The following is a 19,849-nucleotide window of genomic DNA, read 5'->3' on the forward strand; positions in this document are numbered from 1 at the left end:
TAAATTAGGATTATAATGTACCAGAAAATATTGATGTTACAATACAGTATTTCCTGTAACACTAAAATTTCACTCTCTAATTTTCTCTGGAAAATTGACCAAGATAAATGAGCTGCATAAATCTCATTAATGAAATACAAAAATAAATTGCAAATAATCAAAGATTAGAAACTCTGATGTAAGTTCTAATAAGGATTTTGTTCATGACTAGGTATTCACCTTTTTATGCTAATCTTAAGAATTTACTTAGTCCCTTATCATTTCTTAAATAATTCTAATCAAAATTGCTGCAGTATCGGTATATATTAAGAGAGAGAGAAGGAGGGAAGGAGGGAGGTAGAGAGAGGGAGGGAGGGAGGGAGGGAAGGAGGAAGGAAGGAAGGAAGGAAGGAAGGAAGGAAGGAAGGAAGGAAGGAAGGAAGGAGGGAAAGAAGGAGGGAAGGAAGGAAAAGGAAGAGAGAGAGAGAGATTCTTAAATTTCTTAAGTACTGGAAATGCTCTCTTTCTATGTACTTGCCTTTTGACAAGCCCTGTGTATTTGGAATCCTTCTTTACACTTCCTCATTTTCCTGAGATGTAATATTAACCACCACACAAACTTTAAGATAAGTATTTCACCTTTAAATATCTATGTACATTTTATTTTTAGCAATTAAGCAGAAATTTCCAAATACATTGGGGTGTATATGTGTAAGGTTATGTGAGTATGTATAATCAGTTATCTGATAGTTTTAAAAGTCTATAGATTAAATTTGAAGTCCCATAAAGTTACTTCATAGATATTAACCACTAGTTACAAGGAGATTCTGAAATAAATAACCCTACATGAAAAACAATGTAAAAAGAAATCCTAATAAGTGTTCACCATGCTCTCCACAGATATAAAATAATATAAAGATAATGGAAATATATAAAGAAAAACAGACAGAAAAATAAGCACCACTATCTGGTTAGTGGATCCAATAGGGAGGATCAAATAGGAAGACATCATAGATATAAAACTTAAATGATATTTTGAGAAAAGTATTAGTTTAAACAACTCAAGAAAGATTTATCAAACACTCACTCTGCAAACAAATTATTAATTAAAAATATGCCTAATATTCACTTATTCTAAGATAGTAATAACAGAGCAACGTGGGGCTATGGAAGCTCAGAAGTTTTATGTTCCCTGTTAGTGAAAAAGAAAGTTAGGAAAGATAAATGTATTTCATAAAACTTGGCTTAGATTAATTGAAGAAAACATTTAAGTCTTTATTTTAAAGTATGCTATTAAGCGACCAATTGTTTAGAAATTTTAATGGACACAAATTCTAAAAGAAAATCACTGAAGTAACATCACCTTCTGGGAAAAATTTTATTTGCTATCCACTAAAATAGAATAGCTACATAAACTTCAGTAGTTCGCCATTAAATGAACATAAGCACTTTACACAAAATTGCATTTTAAAACCAATAATTCTTTATATTAGCCACAATTCAAAACATGTATCTGTCACTTACTACCTACAGGATTAGAATTAATTTAGGCTATGAATTTATATTACCTTAAGAAGTATTACTATAAAGGTACAAATAATGTTATAGCTTCTCTCAGATATTTACAAAACAAATGTAGTATTTTATTTCTTTTGTGCATATATTTCTAATAATACTAATACTAATAATGTAATTTCCAACATACATTGTCCAATTTTCTAAGTGGTACCTGAACAGTGAGGTTGTGATCCACTCCAATGGCCATTTAACTGGCAGGTCCTTGACGAATGGCCTAGAAGGCTACGCTTTCCTGTGCAGGAATAGTGAACAGTGGACCCAAAGGTATACTTCTCCCCAGACAGGACTGCATTAGGAGGAACGCCAGGGTGTCCACAGTCAATCACTACAATACATAATTATTGAATATAAAATTTTTTTATATCTCCTATCGAACAACCTGCACCAACTTTCTAGAAAATAAACCAAAAGTAAATGATCTATTTCAATAAATACAACCACCAGATATCAAACATCTATGTGAAAGCTGACTTAAAAATATAAAATGGAAGCTGGAACTATAGGAGCAATTCTGTTATGCCACTCACAGTGAGCGTGCGTTTAACAGGAACAATGTAAGTAAGCATACATGATTGAATGAGTATAAGTCTGCATGTACGGGGGTGGTGACCCTATGTTCATATGCACGTGTGCATGGGTTTGAAATACTTATGTGCCTAAACAAGGTTGTACAAATTAGTGAGAAGACTATGTGTGGGTTAGCTAATTAAGGGCATAGGATGCCAATAAGATTTGAAATGAGCCCATACAGCAGTTAAAAAGGAAGAATTTCGAGGCTGAATTTTCTTTATAATGTAGAGGTGGTTTGGGAACTTACTGTATGCTCCCAATAAAACGAACTTGAAAAAATACTGAACACAATAATAATCTAGAATATTAAATAGCACACAGTAGATACAAACTTAATAAATCCCACACTATCAGGGAGTGCTATATAAAACAAAGAAAGGCAAAACAGTATATGAGAGCTATGAAAATCCGAAGTTCATGTTTCCATGTCCTACAAAATATTTTAACTTGAATGTTATAGCCACACAAGGTCAAGTAACTAAATTAGTCAAGCTATTAGACCAGTGAGTGCACAATAAGAAAGCCAAATGCACTTTAAGAAAAGGAATAATAATTGACTTATTTACATAGAATCTCAAATTTAATAGACATTGCATAAATTTTTATTTATTCATCAGTGCATGAATGGTGCTACAATTTTTTGAAATCCCACCCCATGAAGAAAGGGCCTCTAAATAAAACATGACCATAAAATATTTTTATAATTTAAAAATTAAGCATAATCAAAAATTATTTGCACAAGGACTTTTTTCCATTTTTTTATTTTTTTCATAGATTTTTTTCCTTTTTTTTCTTTTTCTTTATTGTGCACAATGACTTTTAAAAAACATATTTTTATTGATTTCAGAGAGGAAGGGAGAGAGAGAGAAACATCAATGATGACAGAGAATCATTGATCGGCTGCCTCCTATACCCCATCCTGGGGATTGAGCCTGAAACCCGGGCATGTGCCCTGACCAGGAATCGAACTGTGACCTTCTGGTTCATGGGTCAAAGCTCAACCACTGAGCCATGCTGTCTGGGCCACAATGACTTTTTGACACAATACTTCTTCAATCTATAAAGTTATCTTTCCTATCATGTCCAAGATTTACCAATACTTTGAGAAACTTAGCTATACTTACTTAATTCCTAGAATTTATGTTCACTTCCCTATGTCCTTTCATAATTTTTATTTATTTCTGTTAAATTATTTTCTCACTATTATATCATTATAGATATATGCATATCTGCTATAATTTATCTTATTTATATTCTACAACTCCAACATAACATTTAACAAAATATACTCACTAAATATTCACTGACTTGAAAGATTTTATTTATTAATACATACTGCATCCATATGTGTATGAACCTAAATATGGTAAATATTTACGGTCAGTACGTTTTAAGTAATACTTTTGTTTAAGTCCTCAAGTATTCTGAAGCCCTAGTGGTTGTTTATATTAAGAATACTATTACCTTAAATGAAATCTGAAATAGTAGTACCAAAGACAATCAAAATGTAGTTGCCCTTTTGGGATGAATATGAAAGGTGTGTGCTTTTCATATTCTATCTGCTCTATCAAAATTTAAAGTCAAAGAATGACAGAGCTATTCAGCACATTAATATTAATAAGAATGACATCTAGGAATTGAACTGGAAGACTGTAGGAAAGTGTAATTTCAAAACAATGAAATAATAAAATAAAAAGTAAATTAAAAACAAAATCCTTCTGATATATAGCTCTAGATATTTTCTAAGATAATAAATATCCATGTTGCTTACATGGCATTTTTGAAGGAAGAATTCACATTATCTACTTACTGATACATTCCGGTAAAGGTTTGTCCCATTGTCCATTTGGTTGACATATCAAAACTGAAGATCCAAATAAAAAATATCCAGGATTGCAGTCATAGAATACAACAGTACCATAGGTGAAGTTTCCATGTTCTATTTTACTTTCTCTTTTGGAATTGGGTGGAATTCCAGGATCAGAACAGTTCACCACTAAACAAATAAACAAATTTAAAAGGTATTTTGAAATAACATGTATATACTAACATAGATTATTATAAGAAATTTAGCGGTAAAGGTACATTTAATAAAGCAAATTAAAGATTCCAGAAATAAAATTAATATATTGACTAACTAAGATAATGAAATAAAATCTGGGAGGTTTTTAAAATAAAGAGGAAAAGAAAACTTTTTTGCAAATATTTTTAACAGCCACTCCATAAGCATTATGCTGAGTACAAATTTTAAAAATGATACCTGTTAAACTGTAGTTAAACCATAAAATAATGTAAAGAATATGATGATTTAGTTGAATTTTATCAGACAATATGAAGTATACCATACTTCTTTGCAAAATGAAAAAACACCAAAAGATTATCTTTAATCGGTTTCTATGCAGAGAACAATAAATAAACCCACTCCCAATTCAGGTATCATGGTAATTCAGGCCTCAAATATATTTTTCCAAAATATGAAAAAAAATAAATGCCATACGTAAATTCCATTAATTATGGAGTAAATCGGAGGTAAAAGAATCATATATTTTTATATGTAGTCACAAAATAGGTAAAATATATTAAAGTTAAGCAGCTGAAATTAAGCCTTCCAGTTTTAACTTTAAAAAGAAATAAGTTAAAAAGTAAGGAAAACAGAAAGCATTGGTAATGAGATGATATTAACATTAAATCCTTTTGTTTCAGTAGCTGAAAACTGTCCGCTGTTCTACCCCAGCTGTTTCACATGTTATCATCTACGTTTACACAGACACATTATTACTGTGCTCGAAGCCGGACCACAGTTAGACTCTTACCTTTGCACACTGGTGGGGGATGGCTCCACTGTCTGTTGGCCTGACACTGTGCCTTTGTTGGCCCTTGCATGAGATACCCGATATTGCAAGAGAATGTTACCACATCATTAAAGTTGAATCCATTTCCACTTGTTCTTCCATAAATCGGACTACCAGGGTGACCACAGCTGACAGCTAAGAGTAATAAGTTGGGGCAGGGGAAACACAAAACAATATTTGGTTATCAGTAATCACAACAACTACCCTTAACCATTTCAAACACTGTAGAAAGAAGAGACTTTTTATGAGAAGACATATCTAAAGTACTTTTACTAATGTAAAGGAACAATTTAGAATGGTAAAACAATCTACTCTAAAAGGAATACTACATTAATAACTAGACAATCATTTGCTATTGTGGTGCACAATGTTTAGAGTTTCATGGTAACTTTTATTCTCTTTATTTGGGGGTGGGAAGGAGGAGAAAATACTGCAATTTATAAATCTGGGCACGACCGAAGTCATTAGTATCAGAAAGGAATGAAACTGAACCACTTTTCCTTTTCCAGTCAAGAATTGAAAGATAGTTGAAGGCAGTTTTTTGTATTTAACTTTGAAATTATTTATTTTAATATTTATACCATTAATTTTTACAAATAATAGATTGATAAGCAAAGTTGTGTTTGAAGAATAATTTAATGTGACTATAAAATGTGAACCATAAAAATGATGCTGTATTAGAATTCTTACTGGTTTATTTTCTTCACAATTGATATTGGACAATTTAGCACAATTTTGTTTGTAAATAATGGTATCTATTAATGAATTATTTAAATCCTTTTAGTGTTACAGTTCCATTCCTGATTTTATACAGGGCTGGCTTTTCCCAAACACTCCATATTTCTATGAACTATTGCACTGCATCATCTCACTCTATAATCAGAGCAACTCCAGTAATAGTCCTTCATAATTGGGCACAGTGAAAAACAAGTCACTTTTAGTATCTTTGAAATTACTCAAGAGCAGTAATTCTTCAGCTGTATTGTAATGTCAAGCTACTCATTTGGAAGTTTAACTGCATCTTATTCTTGTTAAAATTATTGATAAAGAAATCTGTTTTACCCCAAGGGCCAATTTTCACTTATAGTTTCAATTATTCAAAAAGAAAAATAGTGGTATTAGTTGGCTATGCTTGAATATAAATGAAAAAAAAATCTAGGAAAGGCACAAACATAATTTTACTGTCTGTAAGTCATCATCAGACATTCAGTGTTTGTGTATATGGGGGGGGTGTAAACCTTAGAAAAGTAATTTTAATTGTTAAATATATGCTGTATTATCTTATTAAAGCTCAACACACAAAGTATTTTACATGAAACTAGAATTTCTGTTGATTGGATAAAAATTGACAATGATGAAATTTATACATATGGATGTAATTAGTTATAGAATAAATATTTTCTGTGCATACACACTAAAAGTAACGTGCATTATTTATCTGAAGCTGCCCAAATCTCAATTGCATGATCCTATCATGTTACAGTTACAACTTATTTGCAGTGTTTGTTCTCATTTTCTAACATCAGTTTTAATATAAATGTCAGTAATTGGGAAAGGAAATACTTAGGAGAAAAAAATAAGAATCCCATTGATAATGACTTTTAGGTCCAAAAAAGGACAGAGTATGATATGAAACTATTATGTACTGTTGGGGATTCAGTGGTGTAAGGATATGTAACAGAATTTACATATACATATACAAGTGTGTGTGTGTGTGTGTGTGTGTGTGTGTGTTCTTATATAACTTAATTAAGAAAAAAATGTACTGGTTATTGCATGAGAACAGAGGTCTCTAATTACTTCTGCCATGCTTACTTACGCACACAGGATGGGAGCTGACCAGACCAATTGTGATCCTGCTGACATATTCTCACTGAAGAACCAATCAATCGAAAACCAGGATTACATTGATAAACAACTGTGTCTCTGTATCCATAATTTTCTCCAATGACTTGACCATTCACAATGAGTTCTGGAATTCCACAGTGACCCGCTGAAATGGTCAGGAAGTAATATTTTTAATACTGTGATCTACATTTTATTTGTGTATGTATATACATATGTAACATTAATAAACTTTTAAAGTTTACTTAGAAGCATGACATATATAATGCAAATATGATTATATGACATAAGATACTCAGTAAAATGCCATGTATTAGGGAATTTAAACAAACACTTCTAGTAACACTTGGGTCTATAAGAAATTAGAATTTCAATCTAAAAATTAAAATGTAACATCAAAATTTGAGAAATACAGATAAAGCAGTGCTCTGTGGGGGAATTTATATGATTAAGTGCTTTTATTAGAAAGGAAGATATATAATCAATGATCTAAAATTCTACCTTAATAAGAGGGAAAAGAGGAGTAAAATAAAAAAGAAAAGAAAGTAAAACTAAAGTAGGTAGATGGAAGAGTACATTAAAGACAGTTAAGGAAATCACAAAAATAATAAGACAGAAAAACTATAGAGAATGTCATCTAAACTAAAAATTATTTTTTTAAAAAACAGCAACGAAGTTGTAAAACCCCTGGCTAATCTCATGAACACAAAATTAGAGATAACAAAATTACCAAAAACAGGAATGAATGAAGTGTTACCACTATAACCTTACCAAAAATAAAATTATACGAAAATATAAAGAAGAGCTTGATTTAACAGTTCAGAAGAAGACAAATTCTTTGAAAATGATATCATACCAAAGTGAACACAAAATAAAAAAAATTGACTAGTTCTTTATCTATTAAAAATATTTATATTCTTAAAACTCTTTCTACACACACACACACACACACACACACACACACACACACAAACACCTCAACAGCAATAACTTAAAATAGATCATAGGTATAAAAGTAAGACCAAAACTAAAATTTCTAGAGGAAAACGTGAAAGAAAATCGTAGTGACTTATGGTTGAGCAAAGGTTTTCTCGACAAGATACAGAAAGCAATAACCAAAAAGAAAAAAAAAAGGTAAGATAAACTTTATCTAAATTTAAAACTTCTGCACATCAAAAATACCATTATGAAATGAATACACAAGTCACAGACTGGGAGGAAATATTCAGGAAACACATAATGATGAACACCTTGCAACCAGAATATACAGAGAACTCTTACAGTTCATAATAAAAGGCAATTCAATATAAAAGATACTTTACCACTACACAAAGGAAAATTTATAAATGGCCAATAAGCCTAAGAAACTGTACTACATCAGTAGTTATCAATATAATGCAAATTAAAATATTGTAAAATAGCTTTATGCACCCAACAGAATGAATAAAGTTAAAAAACTGACTATACTATATGCTGGAGAAATTGTGAGACCACCAGAACTCTACCAGGAATGTTACACCTGAATATCCAAAAAAATAAATGCATATACCTATAATAAGAGTTTTATACAAATATTCATAGCAGCTTTAATCAGTTTTACATGAATATTTATAGAAGCTTTAATAATAATAGTCCCAAACTGACCAGAGCCCAGGTGTCCATCAACAGAGGAATGGATAATTATGGCAGATTCATACAATGGAATTCTACCCAGTGATAGGAGAAAAATTACTGATACACATGTCAGCATAGATGAAAGAAGCCTTACACAAAAAGGGTATATATTTTAGGAATCCATTCAAATGAATTTCTAGAACAGGAAGAACTAACAGACATGAAAAAAATCAGAATAGTTATTGTCTCAGGGTTGGGGAGAAGAGCTGCTGACTGTCTGTGAAGGGCCATGGGAACCTTTCTGAGGTAAGGGTAATGCTCTATAACTATACTGTGATTTGAGTTACACAGGAGTCCATACTTGTCAAAACTTATCTAACGTGTACTTATGATATGTGCATTTCATTGTATATACAATTTATCACAGTAAAAAGGAAAGAAAAGAGAATGTTAAGGAATTATTGAACTCTGGCTAATGATATGCATGCTGAAATGTTTCGCAATGAAGTGTACCAATTTCTGCAACTTACTTCAAAATGCATCAAAAAATAAAATGAATTGATGGATTGATAGAGGCTTGAAAGGATAATAGATAGGTAATAAGCAAATACAACAACATGCTACTTGTAGAATCGAGACTAGAGGGTGGGCATGTGAGGGTTCAAAGTTAAGTCTTTCAATTGAAAAATGCATAATAAAATGCTGGGGTTTGGAAGTAAATGCATTATATTTAGATAAACAATTATAAGCATATTCTAGTGTCATTCCAAGCCAAAAGTGTCTGGGGCTTTAAGGACAAGTTGTTTTCAAACATGAGGAGAACGACGGGACTACATGAATCTGTAAGGTCACTGTAAGCATAAGAAGCTAGGATTTGCTTGTTTGGCAACTGCACTTTCTCCTACCAACAGCCTTTTAAATTTATATCTGATGCCAACACTATGTCCTCTGCAATGGATGATGAGTTGTCTTCACAGACGGAGAGACAATGTTTTTTCATAAATATTCCTTTTATTCCCTGTCTCTTCAGAGAACAGAATCAGGATTCTAAATAGATGAATAAAACCTCCCTCTATAGCTGGGGGTGGAGGGGTGGGGGGTATATAAGGCCCACAAAATCATTTGGTCTGGCCCTGCCAATGCATTAGTGGTGAGTTAATTAAATGTTTGACCAAATATAGCAGGCTAATTTTTAAGCTGATAATTTTGTAGGCCCGTGAAAGATGTTATAAAAAACCAAATGGCTCTTGGCAGAAAAAAGGTTCCCCACCCCTGCCCTATAGGCAATAATCAATAAGTAATATACAATAACAGCTCATAAGGCATAGAGGCATAAAATATAATATTTTAATTTTAATTTTCATATGAATTTTCAAATATATAAGTAAACTAAATAATCCGTACTTGAAATCAGCATATCCAAATACAGTTTAGGAATTGTTAGGAAACATTTTTATTTGATTATTTAACCCTATATTAATACATAAAGATATAATTATTTACTATTTTCTTTTTATACAGTATTCATATAGCACATTAAATGTATGTACTCTTATAAAGGAACTGTTGTTGCTGTGTTTTAACAAATATGTCCGGGGGGAGGAATTTTAAAAAACTTCTAACCAAACATTTGCAATTTCAAGTTGTCATCTTATTACCATGAATATTTTCAAACTTGTTATCAAAACAGTGTGAATTTTATTTATTTGTTTGTTTGTTTGTTTATTTATTCATTTATTTTGTTAATCCTCACTGAGGATATTTTTCCATTGATTCTTAGAGAAAGTAGAAGGGAAGGGGGAGACAGAGAGAGAGAAACATTGATGTGGATCAGTTGCCTCCTTGCCTCCCGCACAAGTCCAATGGGGGATCTAACCCACAACTAGATATGTGCCCTGACTGGGAATCCAACCCGCAACCTTTTGGTGTATTGGACAACACTCCAACCAACTAAGCTACCTGGCCAGGGCTAGTTCAGTTTATTTTACTACATAGTTGTTGTTTTTGTTTGTTTGTTTGTTTGTTTGTTTTTGTGTGTGTGTGTGTGTGTTTTAATAATAAATTCAAAGAAACTTAAGGGGAAAAATCCTATTTGTCCTAAAATCAGGTTTGAAAAAATAGATATTTTAAAGTTTTGATAGAAAGTAATATTACACATGTTGAAATTGTAAAATTAAAAAGGAGAAAGATATTTAAATGTGGAAATTATTTTTCTTCTTTAGTCATTATCCTTAAGCAAATAGGTGAGTGAAACTATGGTTTAGAATGAATTAATTGCTACAACGATTAATGCAGCTGAGTAGGCAGACATATGACTTTCAGAAATTCGCGTTCTCCTTTTTATTTCCACCATGCCGGGAATACAATGTGTCTCTCCTTAATGACGTGAGTCTTTACTATTTGCCATACTAGTTGATTAACTTTCCGAGTTATCTGTTTAATAGCTTTTCTACCATAAGACATTTTTAAAGTTGAATAGTTTCTAGTTTTTTAGAATCCTTACTGAGTGAATGAAAGTTTCCCCTTTTCCAGAGGGGGGACACAATGTTTGGTTAAAATGATTTAAAATGCTGTACCTAGGCATCTGGTCTCAGATCCACTCCAGAGACCCGACGAAAGGCATTCCCGTACTGCAGAGCCCACAAGAATGAATCCCGCATCACAGGTAAAGATGGCTGTGGAGCCATATGAGGTTTGAGTTCCAATCTTATTCCCATTTGGAGGTGTAGGTAGTTCTCCGCAGGAAATAACTACAAAACAATAAAAATGGAAAACTCTTAAATACATAGTTAATAAACACTTGTAACAAAACCATGCTTTTAGCATTTTGAATTTCCTATGATTTCACATATTTACAATGAATCTGACATCTATAAACCATGTTTGAATGAATGTGCAATTGTAGATAAAATAGATGGCATAATTAGAAGTTGATCCCCTTTAACTTCCCATAAAAGTCTTATAAGCTACAGTGACATGTGATGAAGCTGTTTTATTTGCACCTTTTACTTAGCCAACCTGGTTTTAGAGGGGTGGAAAGATCATTAGATCTTTCTCTGACTTATCCAGTGACACTGAGCAATCCCTTTGACTTACCTGAGCCAAAGTTTCTTCATCATCGAAACAATGCTAAAAGGGTAATTATAGTTACTTTTGTTGAGGGCCCTGTAGTTTATAAAGAATGCTTTATATGTGAAGCATTTGGTTCTCACAAGAACCATTAGATATAATTATATTTCACATTGTATTTGTAGGTTTTAAAATTGAAAAAGAGAGATTAACTCACTTGCTAGGTCATTTAGAACCCAGCTCTTATGACTCTGTCATATTTAAAGATTACAAATGAAGTCTCTTTCTAGAAAAGAAAAATGGATTATGTTTATTGAGTCCTTATTTTGTACCAGAAAATATTATGAGTCTTTTCATTTATGTAATTCTCAGAAGAACTCTAAGGTAGATTCAGCCATTGACTGAACTGCATACATTAGGATATGATATGAGCACATAGAAATTAAATCATAAGGTCACACAGCCTGTAAATACTAAATCAAAATGTAAGTCCAGCAGTCTAACTCCAAACCCAACACTTCGCCATCTGCCCATATACTTTATTCTGGCTCCAGCTCTGGCTTTCAACTCCAGGCTTTAGATAGCCATGAGACAGACAAATAGAAAATTTGCAAACTTTAAATAGTTGCATATAAAACCAATAATGTATTGATTGTTTTGAACTAATCTCCAAATAACCCTTTGAGGTAGCTATATTATTTATGAACATTAATATTAATGTATATTGTTTTAATTTAAATGATGAGTAAATAATGGACCAGAACATTATTATTTTCTCTATTTTCTCAATGAGCTGCACTTGTTAAGAGTCCTTGTCGCTCCCCATTCGTAGCTGTGGGCAGGAACCTGATCATTTTGATCAATTAAACCTTCTACATAATTGAGGATTGAGCACAAAGGAACCAAACGTCTATTGAAAGATTATTGTTCCTGCTGTAGATCATTTTTCCTACTCTTTGAAATATCTCTACGTTATGTGCCTTTTTAATGAAATTCTGTTTTTAAAAATGAGGGTGAAGGCAGGGTAAGATCCTGGGAGAAAACCCTAAGAAATAGGGTAAGAATTTACAAATACAGATGCCATATTTTTAGAATATCAACTAAAATTTAGATATCTATTTTATGGATTTTAATCTATCTTATAAAAGTACAACCCCAAAGTCCGATGTTTACATAGAGATTAAAAATAAATTATAAAATATAAGTAGAAGAAAACTATGTAAGTATGTACTTTTTACACATAGATAGTTGTCTGCTATGTTAAACTTCTCACTCATCATTAGACTTCTGATTTCTTTATCAGTTTATTTATAAAATATGTGTGTATGCCATAGGCAGCATAGAGTTGTGTTGGACACAAAATAAAAAGGTTAATTTTCAGCCTAGCATATTTCCTGGCACTAAGTAAACAATAAATGCACTGAAGGAAACGACTTCAAAGGGAGTTTGAGATATTTCATCTCAATATTCTATGTATAGTTAGTTGCTCTAAATAATACATTTATAAGAACGCATAGAACGACAGTATGTTCAATTTGATTCAATAAATCTTTATTGAGCTCTTGCTGTGAATCAAGTTCTAGCTGACATTTTTCAAGACATCATACCATTAAATTTTTAAATAACTATGAGATATGCATTATCATAATTTTATTATTTTAAAAATTGAATTAAAAGGAGTAAGTAACATAAGACACTAGAGGCCCAGTGCACAAAATCTGTAAACTGGAGAGGCTCCCTCAGCCAGGTCTGCACCCTCTAGCAGTCCAGGACCCCTTGTTCCTTACTGCCCGCCTGCTTGCAGCTCCTTACTGCTCGGCTTGCTGGTCCTTAGGACTGCCACGGATGCGGGAGAGGCTCCAGCCACTGCCGCTGCGCTCGCCAGCTGTAAACCTGGCTTCTGGCTGAGCAGCTCTCCCCCTGTGAGAGTGCACTGACCACCCAGGAGGCAGCTCCTGCTTTGAGCGTCTGCTCCCTGGTGGTCAGTGTGCATCATAGCAACTGGTCTTTCTGGTCGTTCCGCTGTAAGGGTCACTTAGGCTTTTATTATATAGGTAGTGAACAGAAGATGGGGTTAGAGTCAGACTGCTTGGATTGAGTCCCATTTCTCCACCATTTATAGGTTCTGTGAGTAGTGCAAAATGATAAAATCTGGGGCATAGGTTCCTTTTTGAGAAAATGGATATAATATCAACTAATTTATAGTATGGGAACTAAGGAATAATCAATACATGCAAGGGGCTAAAAGCAGTGCCTGGCAAATTGTTCATATGCAGTATTTTCTAGTTGTTGTAGTAAGCAACAGACCAAGAATTCATGCACAGATTTCTGAATTCAAAGCCAATTCCTTTTTCATAAGTACTTAATAAGGAAAAAATAAGTTAGAAAAAATGTAAATGTAATGAGAATAAATGACCTCTTAAAAATTATATTATGTCATTGCTCTAGTGTGTTTGGAAAAGGAAGTGATCAAGTGACTATCAATCACCAAAGATAGCTTATGAAATAAGTTGAGCAGAGTGCATACTTACTTTGGCAATATGGTCTTTCATTTCTCCAGCTCCAGGTACCATTAGGAAGGCATTCAATAGAAGCAGGACCTAGTCCATGATAACCAGGGTCACAGCTGAAAACTACCTTGGTTTTGTATTCATAGTGGGAGCCATTCACAATTCGCCATCTTCCATGTTCCAAGGTAAAGGAATTGATGCTTGGACATGTGACAACTATATAAAAACCAAGAACATAAATGTGAATAAGTCAGTCATGTTTATTCTACCTCTTAATCATACCTCATGTCTATTCCATCATTTACATCACCACTGCTTTAATTCATTCACTCTGGTGCCATACAATGTCCTTTAGTGTTTGCTTTCTATTTCTTTTCCATGTAAGCTTTTCCACTCCACAGTTCTGTGGTAGAGCTTGAAGTTGAATATGTCCTGTTATTTCACACTTCAAAGTCTTTGTACGGCTTTATAGAAGTATAATTGACAGAATGTGGAATAAGGGAATCCTTATACAAGTTGGTGAGAATTTAACCTGGTACAGCCATTATGGACTACATACATACAGCTAGTAAAGAGGTTCCTAAAAAAATTAAAAGTAGAACTACCATATGATTCAGCAATCCCCCTTCTAGGTATATATCCAAAGGAAATGAGTCAGGATCTCGAAGAGATATCTGCAGTCTCATGTTCATTGCAGCATTAGTCATGATAGGCAAGATATGGAAACAACCTATTCTCTTATTTCTTCAGAAGTTTTGAAGGGACTATATTTTGAGAAAAAATTTTTTTACAAGTATGGTCTTCTTATGCAAGAGTTGTGATATAAACTTTGGCTAATTCAAAAACTGCTCAATATAAGTAGAAGCACTGTTAGACACATGCTAAGATAGAAAAAAACACCCTCATTTTAAATGAAATCACAGCTAATTTTAGTACTAAAGGAAAAAAAATCAAAATATAGAGACAAATTAAAGAGCTTATTTAACCCAAATATTCTCTAATCCTTTTGCTACCAAATATTTTACCAGAAGTATATTATATTACCATTATATAATACTCATTTACCTTTTAATGTAGTAATGGCAGCAATGGAAAATATTCTAAATATAAGTAACCTAAAGAATACTAACAAAGTCAAAAATTATGGATCATGTCAGAGGATTTATTTATCCTTCTAAAAATCAGGGTTGAATGTATTGAAATATAATTTTACTAATGAAAGCCTAAAACACTTTTTCCATGACATTAAAACACATGTTGATTGACGGACGACTTTTTGCAAATTAAATTAAACTTTGTTATGTAAGATAGTCAAATTACCTTTTTCCTCTTAGATATCATACTCCAAGATTTCAGGGATTAGTTCTAAAACTTAAACAATACATATAATTTCAAATCATGTAAGATGCCAATAGAAACAGAAATGATGAAATTTCAGTAGCACACATACCAACACAGCGAGGGGTCTTGTTATGATTGCTCCAAGTTCCATCTGATTGACATACAGCAGTGGTAAGTTCCTTAGATGACAATCTGTATCCATCATGACAAAAATAGGTAACTCGGGTTCCTACCAAGTAGTCTGTTGTGAGTATTCCTCCATTTGTTGGAGCTTTAGGAATCCCACAGGAAATTGCTAGAATACATACATACATACAAAATCATAGAAACAGAAAAATAATTAATTAGATGTTTATTTAAATTTATTTTAATGTTTATTCAAATTCTATATGATTTAGAGGTTATTATATACTAGAGGCCCGGTGCACAAGATTCGTGCATTCGGGAGGGCCCTCAGCCCAGCCCAGCCTGTGCCTTTTCGCAGTCCGGGAGCCCTTGGGGGACGGCCTAAGGTGTTAGTCAGACATCCTTAGCGCTGCTGCAGAGGCAGGAGAGGCCCTCGCCACCACCTCTGTGTGCGCCAGCTGTGAGCCCTGCTCAGGGCTTCTAGTTGAGCAGGGGTCCCCCTGTGGGAGCGCACTGACCACCAGGGGGCAGCTCCTGCGTTGAGCTGGAGGTCAGCGCATGTCACAGCAACCTTTGTTTCACTGTTTGCTTGATTTGCATATTAGCCTTTTATTATATAGGATATTTTAAATTCCTATGATTCTAAAATTATGAGTTCAAAGAAATTTTACCAAACCAGTTCCTAGAAATTATTTAATACTAAGAATTGGTAAATGTTCCTGATATTCATTGGTCAATGGAAAGCAGAGATTTTCACATTTATTAATATACTAGAGGCCTGGTGCATGAAATTCACACACAGGTAGGGTCCCTAGGCCTGGCTGGCAATCAGGGCCGATCTGTGGGGTGACCGGCAAGGCAATCGTGGGGTCCCCGCTGGCACCCACCTTGGCCAGCATGGCACCACTCACTCGGTGGCCCTGTCCTGCCGCCACCACCACTGCCGGTCGCCTTCCTCTGCAGGGCGACTGGCAGGGTGATCGGGGGGCCTCCCACTGGCATCTGCCTTGGCTGGCCTGGGCAGCTCCTGCATTGAGTGCCTTCCCCCTGGTTGTCAGTGCACATCATAGTGACCTGTTGTTTGGTTGATTTGCATATTAGGCTTTTATTATATAGGATACTCTACATGAAGTCAGCACCTTCAGTGTTTGCAATCCAGTAAGGTTATGACACTTCTCAGAATTCTAATAAGTGGTTAATGTTTCCTGCATCAATAAAACAAAGAAATAATTCTTTCATTTCTCATTAATTTATACATGCCTATGAGATTTACCTTTTCATGAATTAGAAATCACAGTTTAATACGTATGTAAAGCCATTTTGGATGTCAGGTAATATGTATTCTCTGCTCATTTTAACTTGCTGTTGTTTAATTATAAATTTTAATTGATCTATTTTACATTTTATTTATTTTATAAAAATTATCTCCCTTAGATTATAAATAAGAACCATTATTTATTAACTAAGAGTGTTATGTATATTTTAATGTGAGGGTTCATAGTTGTGATATACACCTCCACATTCTGGGTAGACTAAATCAAATATAAAATGAAATTTCATATTGACAAAATAATGTGATATGTCAAATAATTAAAAATATTCAAATTCCAATGACATAAGATCTTCCTGATGCTGAATTTGTCTTTATGTCTATACCAAGCTACAAGAGACTCAACAGCTTTTTAAAACAAGACTTAGTACAAAGCTCTAAAAATGTGCCATTTGTTTATTAAGTAGCTTGTCATTCTGTTTGCTATAGCAGCATGCACTGCTCAAACCATGCCTCACTTCTTAACAAAACTGAAATGAAAATAAAAGAGATATCTCTGTTGAGTTAGCTAAGCTGTGAAGAAGAAATAATGGGGTGGTTAGCTGTATCTTCCCCTGATAAATGTGTTGCTCTGAGAGTACATTTTTGCATACTCAGAGTGAAAGTTGTCAGTGAACTTGGCCTCTCTTATCCTCTCTATTCTTTCTGAAGACTCCACAGTAACACTCTCCAGCTCAGGGTCAATCATTTTCTGACAACAAAGGAATGGAAGTGGTAGACATATGAGCCAAGTATGTATAACAGTGAATAGAGTAAAGGCATAAACCACACTACAACAAATGAATTTAAAACAATGTGTCAAAGTCTTAAATTTATCATTCTATGTATTTAAGCCTTATTTTCATGAGAAGCATCAATAATATGCTTCTGAATATCTATATATTTGGAAATTACAGTGTTCCAAATTAAGAAGTAAGAAGGGTTAATCTTTTATTAATGTACTAGAGGCCCAGTGCATGAAAATTCATGCATTGGAGGGGGGGTCCCTCAGCCTGGCCTGCCCCCTCTCACAGTCTGGGAGCCTCAGGGGCGGGAGGCGACCCAGTGATCAGGGGAAGGCGACGCCCCATCACACCTCTGCTGCTGCCACCACCGGCAGTGCAAGCCTCTGCTGGCCCTGGTTACCTGAGCCTCAGGCGGCCCTGGGCGGCTGGGCAGCCACCATCGGAGGCTTGCCTGTGTCTTGGGCGTCACTGGGCGGCTGGGCAGCTGACAGCCGAGGCTTGCCTGCACCTTGGGCCAGCCCTGGGCAGTTGTGGGGCTGAGTAAACTGGGCGCTGCCATCTTTGAGGGTGGGGCAGTCAATTAGCATATTTCCTCCTTATTGGTTGTGGGCACTGCCATCTTTGAGGGTGAGGCAGTCAATTAGCATATTCCCTCCTTACTGGCTGTGGGCGCCACCATCTTTGTGATGACGTGAGGGTCAATTAGCATATTCCCTCCTTATTCGATAGGATTTATCTCTTCTTGAATAAAATACTGTACCTTGACAAGCAGGGACAGGCGCATCCCATGCATGATACCCATAGGAAGACTTCCTGCACACGGCACTGCTTTTCCCAACAAGTCGGAATCCTCGGTCACAGGCCCAGCGGACCACGCTATTAAGCTGTCCACCTGTCTGACTGATGATGTATCCATGAGGTGGGGATTCTGGTGTACTACAGTAGAAAGCTTTTCAAAAGAAAAATTATCACTGTATATTTAATTAACCAGAACTTCTTTACAACACAGAGTTATAAAAATTTATATGTGAATATCAGACTTAAAAATAGGCCATCATATGAATTTTGTTTATTATGATTATATTATTTCCTATCCTCTTTTTTTAAAAAACATATGCGTTTATTGATTTTAGAGAGAGATGAAAGGAGAGGGATAAAGAGATAGAAACATCAATGAGAGAGAATCACTGATTGGCTGCTTCCTGCATGACTCTTACGGGGATCAAGCCTGCAACCCAAGCATGTGCCCTGACTGGGAATTGAACCAGTGATCTCCTGGTTCATGGGTCAACCCTGAACCACTGAGTCACACCAGCCAGGTTATTTCCTGTCCTCTTGACAATCTATTGACATAACTTTTATGAGACATAACTATCCCTGGACTCTTCTTTTAATTCTTATTGTCACCAAAGATGCCTTCTAAATTAAAATGTCATATTTTCTTAACAACCTAGGGGTTCAAAAGCCCCACAAATATTTCAGTGAATTTGGGAGCTATATTTCCTGTCATTTGAAGGGCCTAAATGTCACAGCCTTGGTAGGCATATTTTAGAGCATGTTGTTTACATGTCACTTTGAAGTTATCTCCAGACACCTATATCATGTTAGATCATGCATTTGATGTCTAAAAAAGATCCCCTACATTCCATAATCCTTTCTCCCAGTTTATTAAAGAGTTTCCATGCTGTCAAAAGTGCTTACATATGAAGATTTTTAAAAAGCCAATAAAATAAACTTTTTTCATCTCCGGAAGTCTGAAATGTCACAAGATAATGTCAAATGGCTTTTTCGTATATATGTACTTTGAGAATATTCAGCCTGGCAGAATCCATTTACCCTTTGAAACTTTAATATATTCATCTTAGGAAAATGAGACTTTATGGATAAATGGTAGGAAATAGATTAGACTTAGAATATTTATGTCATAGCCTATTACTTCTAAAGGAAAAATTCATGGTTCTTCAACATGTCAAACTGTTTTGGGGGTTAAAAGTGGTGCTCTCATTATATTTATATCCAAATTTGTTATAAATTATAGAACATAATCTAATGATTATAATTGTTTGATTTGAATGGTTTCTCTTTAAGTTATTATGGTATTTAAAAATATAATTTAATGTGCTCAGTTTTAAATGCAATATTTGGGCACAACATTAATACAAAAATTTATATTGTTCATATGATCTAAACATAGATTCAAATATGAAAAATCTTAAGGACTAATGCATATGTTATGACTGAATAATATATTTTTATAATATTTCTCCTTTGCAAGTCTAAAAACATTTTTAAAAATCTATCGTGGGATAA

At 34.1% G+C, this 19,849-nt stretch overlaps 1 protein-coding gene across 2 annotated transcripts in view; it reads right to left on the reverse strand.

Moving 5' to 3' along the window:
* Positions 1–19,849, reverse strand: part of CSMD3 (CUB and Sushi multiple domains 3) — a 931,825-nt gene that overhangs the window by 60,965 nt on the left and 851,011 nt on the right. For both annotated transcript variants that reach the window (XM_080646869.1, XM_080646870.1), the window contains 8 exons: positions 18,300–18,488; positions 15,468–15,653; positions 14,039–14,233; positions 11,015–11,188; positions 6,799–6,972; positions 4,941–5,114; positions 3,938–4,123; positions 1,709–1,882 (listed from right to left, as the gene is read on the reverse strand). In XM_080646869.1, coding sequence (XP_080502995.1) covers positions 1,709–1,882; positions 3,938–4,123; positions 4,941–5,114; positions 6,799–6,972; positions 11,015–11,188; positions 14,039–14,233; positions 15,468–15,653; positions 18,300–18,488 — 1,452 coding nt within the window. The remainder of the gene's footprint in view (positions 1–1,708; positions 1,883–3,937; positions 4,124–4,940; positions 5,115–6,798; positions 6,973–11,014; positions 11,189–14,038; positions 14,234–15,467; positions 15,654–18,299; positions 18,489–19,849) is intronic.

Source organism: Plecotus auritus (assembly GCF_963455305.1).
Source record: "Plecotus auritus genome assembly, chromosome: 11".
Classification (NCBI taxonomy): domain Eukaryota; kingdom Metazoa; phylum Chordata; class Mammalia; order Chiroptera; family Vespertilionidae; genus Plecotus; species Plecotus auritus.